Source organism: Phaseolus vulgaris, chromosome 6 (genome assembly GCF_051622355.1).
Source record: "Phaseolus vulgaris cultivar YP4 chromosome 6, ASM5162235v1, whole genome shotgun sequence".
NCBI lineage: Eukaryota > Viridiplantae > Streptophyta > Magnoliopsida > Fabales > Fabaceae > Phaseolus > Phaseolus vulgaris.
Window position 1 is genome coordinate 30,762,200 of NC_143503.1, and position 10,259 is coordinate 30,772,458.

At 33.5% G+C, this 10,259-nt stretch overlaps 2 protein-coding genes across 4 annotated transcripts; both read left to right on the plus strand.

Moving 5' to 3' along the window:
- Positions 1-354: 354 nt before the first annotated feature.
- LOC137832093 (aspartyl protease family protein At5g10770) lies at positions 355-2,815 on the plus strand. 2 transcript variants are annotated; one of them, XM_068640082.2, is made up of 3 exons: positions 355-907; positions 1,033-1,222; positions 1,413-2,815. In XM_068640082.2, exons 2-3 carry the CDS (start codon positions 1,120-1,122, stop codon positions 2,726-2,728), a joined length of 1,419 nt encoding a protein of 472 aa, XP_068496183.1. In that variant the 5' UTR covers positions 355-907; positions 1,033-1,119; the 3' UTR covers positions 2,729-2,815. The 2 variants fall into 2 exon arrangements, with proteins under 2 accessions (XP_068496183.1, XP_068496184.1); XM_068640083.2 differs by having other exon boundaries at positions 468-902.
- A 3,873-nt stretch (positions 2,816-6,688) lies between these two features.
- LOC137832094 (uncharacterized) lies at positions 6,689-9,147 on the plus strand. Of its 2 annotated transcripts, none has more exons than XM_068640085.2 (3): positions 6,689-6,794; positions 7,418-7,517; positions 7,710-9,147. In XM_068640085.2, the coding sequence occupies exon 3, from the start codon at positions 7,730-7,732 to the stop codon at positions 8,840-8,842; it is 1,113 nt and encodes a 370-aa protein (XP_068496186.1). In that variant the 5' UTR covers positions 6,689-6,794; positions 7,418-7,517; positions 7,710-7,729; the 3' UTR covers positions 8,843-9,147. The 2 variants fall into 2 exon arrangements, with proteins under 2 accessions (XP_068496186.1, XP_068496187.1); XM_068640086.1 differs by having other exon boundaries at positions 6,696-7,203.
- Positions 9,148-10,259: the final 1,112 nt, after the last annotated feature.

The window sequence follows — 10,259 nt, forward strand, 5'->3', positions numbered from 1 at the left end:
TATGAAGGCAGTGTACCCTGATGGCCCCAGTGCACACATGAAGGCAAAAGAAAATCACAGGTTGCTGGTTCACAATAAAAGGGAGTGCTTTTGTTCTTAATGCAGCAAGTAGCTAAGCTAGTGATATCATATAGCTATGCACTGTTAACTATGCAACGTTTCCTCCTTGATTAATAATGTGGCACAGATTACAGTTGCATGTCTCTCTCATCAGTTTTTTATAAGTAATAAGGCTTTAAATGAAGGCCAAATCATCATGTCATGTCAACTCCTACACTTATTGTAACTCTCATCAACAGCTAATCATGATTACACTTACTATTAATGAATTTCTGCCGACAGACACTTTGGTAACTAATATCTTATGATGGTATGGGGCCTCTGCATAGTAACATTTCATGCCGTTAAAAGTTAATATAGCAGAAGCAGATCATGTTGGTCACAGTTTATGGTCTCTTCATATCTTCCCTTGCCCATTCATTCACTGAGCTAGAAAGTTATAGCTTCACTATTAGAAATTTTTCTCCAGCAAGCATGGCTATTCTTCCTCTTCTCTTCACTTTTGCATGTTTGAGTTATGTGATCAATGATATTAATACTGTTATTATTGAAAAAGGATATGTAGGTGTAGTGTAGGTGCTCAGTATTTAAGATATTGTTGTAACAACTGTAGTCTATCATGGAGAATAATATTAATACCATAGGGTCATAGTGGACCATGTAGCTAGTTACTCCATTGTAATTCACGAGCTGTGGGAGCTCCTTGGGTTGGAGAACATTTAAAGCTTTCCCTATGCAGATAGTGAAGGAAACTCCTTTGAACTCTTGCCAGCCTACTATTTATTTTTGAGTGATTCCAAATCCTCGTATAGCATCTTTCTATTACTTCTACTACTTTCTTTGTATGGTAAATTTCAAATACTTTTCATTTTTCCAAGACATTCAATATTTTTGTTTTCATTTAATGTTTTTTTTATAAAAGAAAGATTTGTAAGCAATAGTGAGCATCACCCTTAATCATTTGTCTTGTAGGAAAAAGTGTCGGTTTGGCTACGAGTAGAGGCATAGTGTACCATACATATATCTGCTTTGGCAAGAGTTAAAGCCGTTCCAGAACCAATGTTGCAGAGCCTGCCAAGTGAGGTGTACAAGATGACCATATTTTGGTTTCTGGTTTTCTCTGCACATCTTGCTATAGCATCCTCTGCTGTGGAAGTTCAAGGCATGCATTTCAGTGACTTGTTAACTAGTTCTCAAGTTAGATTGTATTATTGCTGTGTTTCCTTTTCTGTATAGAAGCTTTTATCTAGAAAAAGAAAGCAATTTTGAGTTTGGTTTTCAATATTATAAAGAAATGTTGAGTTTGTGCAGGTATATATGCATATTAACCTTACAAATAGTTCAATTTTCAGATAAGGATCCAAGGCACAAGAAAGAGGGCATGCAGCTTAATTTGTACCATGTGAAAGGTCTTGAATCCTCCTTAACTTCCACATCACCATTTTCATTCTCTGACATGATCACAAAAGATGAGGAGCGGGTCAGATCTCTTCATTCCACACTAGCAAACAAGGAGGGTGTCAGAAATTCTGCCACCACTGCCTCTTCTGATAAATTGAGGGGACCTAACCTTTTGACCACACCACTGAAATCAGGTTTATCAATTGGTTCAGGCAATTACTATGTGAAAATAGGACTTGGGACCCCTGCTAAGTATTTTAGCATGATTGTTGACACTGGTAGCTCCCTCTCCTGGCTCCAGTGCCAGCCTTGTGTTATTTACTGCCATGAACAGGTTGACCCTATTTTCACTCCTTCCACGTCCAAGACCTACAAAAGCTTGCCATGCTCATCCCTCCAGTGTTCCTCTCTCAAGGCCTCCACACTAAATGCTCCAAGTTGCTCAAATGCAACTGGGTCTTGTGTGTACAAAGCAAGCTATGGTGACAGTTCTTTCTCAATTGGCTATTTGAGTCAAGATTTGCTAACCTTAACCCCATCAGAGGCATCATCAAGTTTTGTATATGGCTGTGGTCAGGACAATCAAGGGTTGTTTGGAAAAGCTGCTGGTATTATAGGTCTAGCCAATGACAAGCTCTCCATGCTTGCACAATTGTCCAAAAAATATGGCAATGCCTTCTCCTATTGCCTTCCCACATCTTTTTCTGAACCCAACTCTTCCCTATCAGGTTTCTTGTCCATTGGAACCTCATCATTGACATCATCACCATACAAGTTCACTCCCTTGTTGAAGAATAAAAAGATTCCAAGCTTATACTTTGTTGATTTGACAACTATTACCGTGGCTGGAAAGCCAATAGCAGTTTCTGCCTCAAGCTACAATGTGCCTACTATTATAGACTCTGGCACTGTAATTACAAGGCTACCTGAAGCTGTTTACAATGCATTGCAAAAATCTTTTGTGACGATCATGTCCAAAAAGTATGCACAGGCCCCAGGATTTTCCATATTGGATACTTGCTTCAAGGGGAGTGTTAAAGAAATGTCAACAGTGCCTGAGATTCAGATGATTTTTGGTGGGGGTGCTGGCCTAGCACTTCAGGCTCATAACTCCCTTATAGAAATTGAGAAGGGTGTTACTTGTTTGGCCATTGCTTCTAGCTCTAACCCCATCTCCATTATTGGAAATTACCAACAACAGACATTCACAGTGGCTTATGATGTTGCCAATTCCAAGATTGGATTTGCAGCTGGTGGCTGCAAGTGAGATCACAAAGCTAGCTAGCAAAGGGTGCAATTTATCAGATGTTGTTTGCAAATATTTGCTTTAATAAAGATTAATGAACTCTAATAAGGCATGTGCGCTATCTTATTCAGAATTTGTTACATATAACTTTTCTGTTTCTTTTTCATTCTTGTAATGTGATAACATGATAGTATAAGTGTTCTTATCACCACAGTCTACAAATTTTGTATGATCACTCATCTTAGGGCAAATTCTTCCTGCACCCTATATATTTTAAAATTTTTAAAAATATCTTTCATTTTGAAAATAAAAATCCAGAAATAAAAATAATACATTTAAAAAAATAGATTTGCAAGAGATTATTGTGTTATGAAAATAAAAATCCAGAAAAAAAAAATCAAAATTCCATTTCAGATAAAAAAATCTCCACTAAAAAAATTGTTCAAAAAAAAATCCAAAAAAATATTTCAGAAAAGGGGCCTAAAATATATTTTTATATGTACCCCATTTTATCTGAGGAGATTGAAATTGGGTGCAGTTATATGGTGTAGGAAGTAATTACCCTCAACTTAATGAAAATGTTCTTCATTCTGAAAATGAAAATTCAGAATGGAAAATAATACATTTCAAAAAATAAATTCGAGATTATTATATTTTAGAAATAAAAATTTGGAAAAAAAATCAAAATCCTATTCTATATAAAAAAAATTGTAATACAAAAATTTTGTTTTAAAAAAAAATCTGGAAACATGTTCCGAGAAGGGATCTGGAATTCTGGAATGTATTTTTACATTTACCTCATTTTATTTAGGGGCATTTTTGTCTTTTCATACTAAAATGGGGTGCAGGAAGTAATTGCCTTGAACTTAACTTGTTTCAGATCACTGCAAGCCCAATAGTGTTAGGATGACTTTTGAAATAAATTTTAATTTGTCACAATTATGTTTTGAAAAAACACAGAAACCCATGTTTACTGCATGAAAAACACAAAACAACATATAATAACGTTTACTTTTATGTGAAAATTCACATTCTGCAAGCTTTTTCCAGATATACATTCAAACAGATTTAGCTTGTTGAATAAATATCCTCAATTGGGAAAGAATAAGTTCAATATACATTTATCATATACATTTTTTCACCGTCTCTTTTTACTTTCTAAAAAATTGGTACAACGACTACACAAACATATTCCTTAAGTACAAATAATATGTATGAAAATCGGACGAGGTCACATAAATCAAGTTTCAATTAAGTACAAATAATATGTATGAAAATCATGTATTATTGAGGGCGAGGTCACATAAATCAAGTTTCTATTGAATCTTGACATTTGAACCGTTATGCTCTTAAATAGAAAATATTGTGTCTTGAGTATCAGTTATAACTTTTGTTTTAGAGAAGTATTTGATCTAAGAATTAATATGAGGACTAAAATAACAAGTTTGATTCTTACTCAGATAATTGTTTAGGAGAATATTGATTCTCAAAAATAGAAAGGATTGCGCCTAACTATTAATCCTAATAGGTCACACATTAAAATTATCTTTCTGCATAAATTCGTAGTTTCTTTAAACCAACTTCATCCTCAAACAAAAAATTTACATCACAACAAAAGTCATGTCATAAGATAACTTTATGCATTAGAAAGTTTTCTAATGTGTATAACTAAGAAGTCACTCTTATATTTTATATCTGAAATAAAAAGTTTACATGTGTACCGGGATGACCGACCGGTCTATTGACCCGGTCAACCCATGCATCAAGACCATACTTAAGGTACGAGGTCGATCACGTGTCATATGTGGCCGACCGACATAAGGTGCTCAAGTCAAACCGTTGACCTAATTAGCAAAGGTCAACCTATGGTTAGGAAACGACCTAATTCAACCATAATCGCTAAACAACCCCCTAATCCGGCCCAACAACAAGGGCCCATCAAGGTAATATAAATATCACGCATTCCAAGGAAGAAGGTACGTCATTATCTACAGTATTCTAACCAGCCGAATACGATACCCCACTGACTTGAGCGTTGGAGTGCCATCTGCAGGTACCCCACCAGCCTGAGGAGTCGTTCAGCGAGAAGGACCGAAGGAGGAAGTGAGACACGACCGACTGAGTGACATCCAAAGGCGATAGTTCTCCCAGTTCTCAACCTAGTTCGAGAACAACATGTATTATTGATCAAACAATAAGAGTGGTGATTAAGGAAAAAGAATATAATAAAGTAACATTATTACTTGTTTTACACATTTAAAAACATAAAATGTGGACAAATAAGAGAATATCACCTAATTTATTTTAGTAGCATCGAACTTTTTAAAATAATAAATTGAACCTTAAAATTGTACTCCATAAGATTTGTTCAAAAGTGACTCAAACTCTTGTATTGTAATACAAGTGCAATCCACCTCAATATATTCAACCAGTTATTTGTTTTATTTAAAAAAATATCTTCATTTTTTTCTTTTTCTTGGATCCTACTCTTAAATTTTGTGTCCAAAGCAAAAATATGTGAGATTGCTTATAGTACAATTAACCTAACTTGTATAAGTGGATTTAACATACTAACTCAACTGTCACAATGTAATAAAGCTTCCTCCTTTGAGGGCAAATTTGTGGACCCCATCAAAACCTAATAATAAAGTATTTAAATAAAAAAAAATCGGTTAACAAAAATGAAAAGAAAGACTGAAATTAAGTTAAAAACCCCTTCTAATAAAAAGAATAGGAAAGTTGGTAAGAATCAAATGTTTTAGTTTCAGTCCAACTTATAAATTTATTATTTTTAAATTTTTAGGTGAAAGTAGTTATATTTTCTTAATAAAAATAGTTGCATGATCTTCAATTTTTGTGACATGTAGTTGAATGCATCACAACAAATTTTAGTATTACAATTTGTTAAATTTTACTTGTTAGAGAATCAATTTTTCTTAGCTTTTTTATTTACTAGGTGTCTAGAACTAATATAGAACATTTTTTCTTGAAAAAAAGCTCTATAAAAAATTTTAAAAAAAGAAAAAAAAGGTCTCTCAATAAATCAAAATTAGTTTATCTATAAAATAATTTGTAGAAGTTTCTTCATTTAACTTTTCTAAATTGTAATTTTAACTTGTGTGAACTAATTTTAATGTATAAACTTATTTCATATTTTTTTTTTAATTTTTTATTCTAAGTAGTATTTATGAATAAGTTTATTCAATCATATCCCAAAAATATAATCAGAGTCACACTTTATGATAAATAGAAGATGAATTTTTGAAAAAGTCCATTTGGACATTAACAAAAAAAAGGTTGGGAAATGAAGAAATATTCAATTCTAAATGATTTTTGTGATATTATGTATTTGAATAGATCATTAAAAAATCAGCATTATGAATGTTCTTCTACATTGAAATTTAAAATATCAGTTACATTTGAAATCAATTTCCAAAAGCAAGACAACACAAACTTATGCCATAAGGGTACACATTTTTCAAGATTTTAACCCCTCATCTCATTAGTCCTAAGACACCAACCTTATTGTTGCATAAAAGCTCAGTTTCATTCCTTCAATGTATTCAGCCTGAAAATTGAGACTTTTCTTTTTATTGGAAAAGTTGTTGTTCTTTTTTTCAGTTTTGGTGTCATTAAAATTGCTTTCATGGGGTATAGTCACTGTAGCATGAGATCAGAGACTAGTTAATTTATTTAGGAATTAGCAAATCATGTATGAACAGGAATTAGTTTGGCCTTGAGGGTCTCTGAGGGACCCATTCTCTGCTGTCATATTTCATTTTTCTCCACTGATGGTAACATGCATTTGATAGGGTAGCAGTAGAACAAATTGAGTTGGCCACACTGTGGCAGTGTACAAAGACTATGGTACCATTATTTTATACAAGTTTTAGGTGCAAAATTCAAACTTATAATTTAAAATGAATAGTGGGGTCCACCCATATTTGATTGTCAAATGATATGTCTCTTGCAGCCTCTCCTGCTGACCATCTCCAAAGTCCAAAGCTTGAATGAAATCCAAAGGGAAGGCAGAATCAGAAGAAGAATTGAAGATGAACAAGTGGTTCAGTGCATCCAAATCCATAAGGCAAGTAGATTGTTATATACGACACATGAACACATTATTTTGTATCTCTGTTAATGATCATGGTCAGTGATGTTGCAGAAAAGCTGTGCATATTGTTAATCTATGTTTGGTATTTCTATAAGGAGAGAATCATCTTTTGCGCAAAATCCGGATAGAAAATGCAGCTAACATTGAGCATTGTGCAATGAACATAAATTTATGCATACATGGCAAAGACATTGTAGATGGTATCATAGCACTTTCTAGACCTTACATAAAGAATGATCATGATTGATTCTCCACCTTGGTCCCATTACCACCAATTCACAAACAATTCCCAGATCTCAAGTTAACAAAATTGAAGGCTGGCTCCACTTGTTCACTCTAAGCATAACTGCCACAACTAAAGAGACATAGTTCCAACAAAATGGTACACTTTGTGATCAAAGGCCAGTATTTAAATTTTAGGCTTTAGGGTCTGTTTCATTGTAAACCTTGTCAAATGAGATAATAAAATATCTGTAATAAAGATGTGCCCTAGTGTATTGCTGGATTTTGCTTTTCATAGCTAAAAAGTGAAAAGTCTTGATGTCTAAAAGTGCCATGCTGGCTTTCAATTTCATCTTAAAAGTTTCTTGTTTCAGGTTCTTATCAGAGGGGCTATAGAGATTCTACTTTAGAGTATCCATTGACTCAACACTTCTGTGACCCCAGTTCTGTATATTTTGCAGGTGCAAACTATTGGTAAGGATTTCACATGTAATCCTCTAAACTTTAGAGTTTGCTTATTTTATCCTTACATACTAATCTAAATATATGCCTTTAAGACCAGTCATATTTCATGCTCTTTAGGAATTTGATTTGTTTTGTGAATCTTCGTTTTCTATGTAGTGATTAGTAACTCTAGTTGCTTCTGTCTCCTCTTTTCCTTGTCAGGTGTGGCTTATCTTTAAACCATGGGGTGTTTTTCTTCAAAAGTCATAGCCAGGTCAATTAGTTTCCATGAAGAGAGAAAGAAGAGATCACAGAGAACAACTAATGGTATTCCACTGTTGGAAGATCTAATCATCTCCTCAGGTGGCAGTGATCAGTACCTTGCTCTTGTCTGTGCAGCTAACACAGTATCCAACAAACTGCACTCTGGGAGTCTTAGTTCTAACAAATCCTCAAAACTGGCCATTGAACCTGCCAGTTCTGAAACTAGCAAGAAGTTGAAGCCTGTATCATCAAGACTAGATCAAGTAGAAGGGAAGCAAATTGAGAGAGATAAAAAGAACAGGTCTAAAAGTTGGCACCAGTTTCCAGAGCATATTGTGCAGTCTCTTGCTCAGGAGAATTCATCTGGTTTTGAGAGCTCTAAGGGTGCTGCTCGTAGTAAGAGTTTTCACACAGTGGAGGAATACGATGATATAGTTAATAAAATATGGTCAAGCAAGTGTCATACAGATGAACAAAGTGAGTACAATGATGAAGAAGATGCTGGTTCAGGAACTAGTACAACTCACCATACTGAGGAAAAGGATTGTGCAATAAAGAGGATGCAAGCACCAAGCTTAAACAAAAATCATTCATTGAAAGAAAGAAAAATAGTGAAGGAGAGCAACAACTTGAGTACAGCATCAGAAAGCAGCACAGTAGCTCCAAATTCAAGTCCTAATAGCCACATATCTAGTTCAGGTATTAAAAATGAGGAAGTGGTTACAAGTCATAGAAGAAGCATTGAGAAGGGAAATAAGAGAAAAGCTGTGGCAAAGAGGCTAGAATCACTTAGAATCCCTTCCGGTGTTGAATATCCAGCCATTGCTAGTCTCAGAGAATGGCTCCCTGCTGGTGGAATCTACTCTCCTGGATCCTATGTCACCCCAAAATTTGGTAGCTATTCTATAATGGACATTAGTAATGAAAATGAGTCTAGTGAGAATTCTATATTTAGTCCAGAGTTGGTGTCTGCTTTTGAACAATGTATGCAAAAACTTGAAGCAGAGGAAGAGAACATCCTGAAACAAATTGTAGAGAATGTGGATGAAGAAAGTGAAGCAAGCAGCCCCAAGAAAGAACACCATGCATGAAAGTTACACTCTCATACTTAAGGTGAATTTTGTTTATAAAGGATAAATCATAGACAATGTTGCCATTTCTACTACTCCTCAATATTGTTATCATCTTCAATGCCTGTGAATTTCCAGTTCACATTTTTTCATTCAAGATTATTTTGGGAACAGGTGCCAGTTTACACGGCAGTGAATGTAAATGTACCTTCATTTCACATATGCTACTTCCAATGCCTTGACCACCTTTGTATATCATATCAGAGTTATAAAAAAATTGGACAAGTTTTCATTGCCAAACAAGTAACTTGAAGCTTTTGATTCCTATACAAGTGGATATTATGAGTTTCTCGCCTTCTACAATACAAAACAACTACATTTTCAAATTTTTATCTAGATGTTCTACAGTTATCTAATTTAGAAAAACTGAAGTGGTTGAGTGCTAATGGGAGTGTACAACACAGACTGTTGAGTTTCTTAACTAGTCATGAGAATATATAAACCCTTTTCCTATGAAACTACACTTCTCTTAAATGGTGTGTCCGTATCGAATACACGTATTGGATACTGACACTCATACAACACTTGTAGGATACGTATTAGTGAAGTGTCCAATTTAAAAAATTGTTTGATTTCTAACAATTTTAGCACGGGTCTAATATAATTTTAAAAAGAAAAAATATATTAATTTTCTTAAAACTCAAATTTATTGTATAAATTTTTATTATAATTATAAAAATAAGGAACAAATCATTTTGAATCGGCCATAAAAAAACATCTTTCTACTAAAAAAACTGAAACGTACTTAATGCAGATAAATTTCTATTATCAATTTATATAATTCGTAATTATATAATATATAGATTTGTGTTCTATGTTTTACATTTTAGAGATTATACATATCTTCGTATTCATGTCTGTGTCGTATCAATGTCCGTATCACTGTTTATGCTACATAGTCTCATTCATTAGTTAAATCAATACAACTAATTTGTAGTAATTTTCTAATTTGAAATGTTCGCATAAATAATATAACCATGTTTATCTTTAGTCAATGTCATTTTTTTTTTCTTTTTGTAATATTCAATTTCACTAAAAAAATACTTGTGATATGTGACGGCATCAACATTGTCACACGGCACAGTGTCATGTTAAAAAAAATATTTAGGGGGCAACAGATGAAGCCACCAACATTTTTTTTATACAAAAACATAAAGGACAAAGAGTTTGAAAATCATAAATAAAAATTATTACAAGAACTAAACAAAAACCATCATATTTGAACACCTAGATTTTTTTGCTAGGTATTTCATTTACTTAAACGTTAAAATAAGAATTTAAAGATAGAAGTAGATTTTTTTTTGTTCTTATTTAACTTAAAAGCCACTTTTAAAATAAAAATTATTTGGTAGACCTCTTTAAAACTTTAATTTTGTCT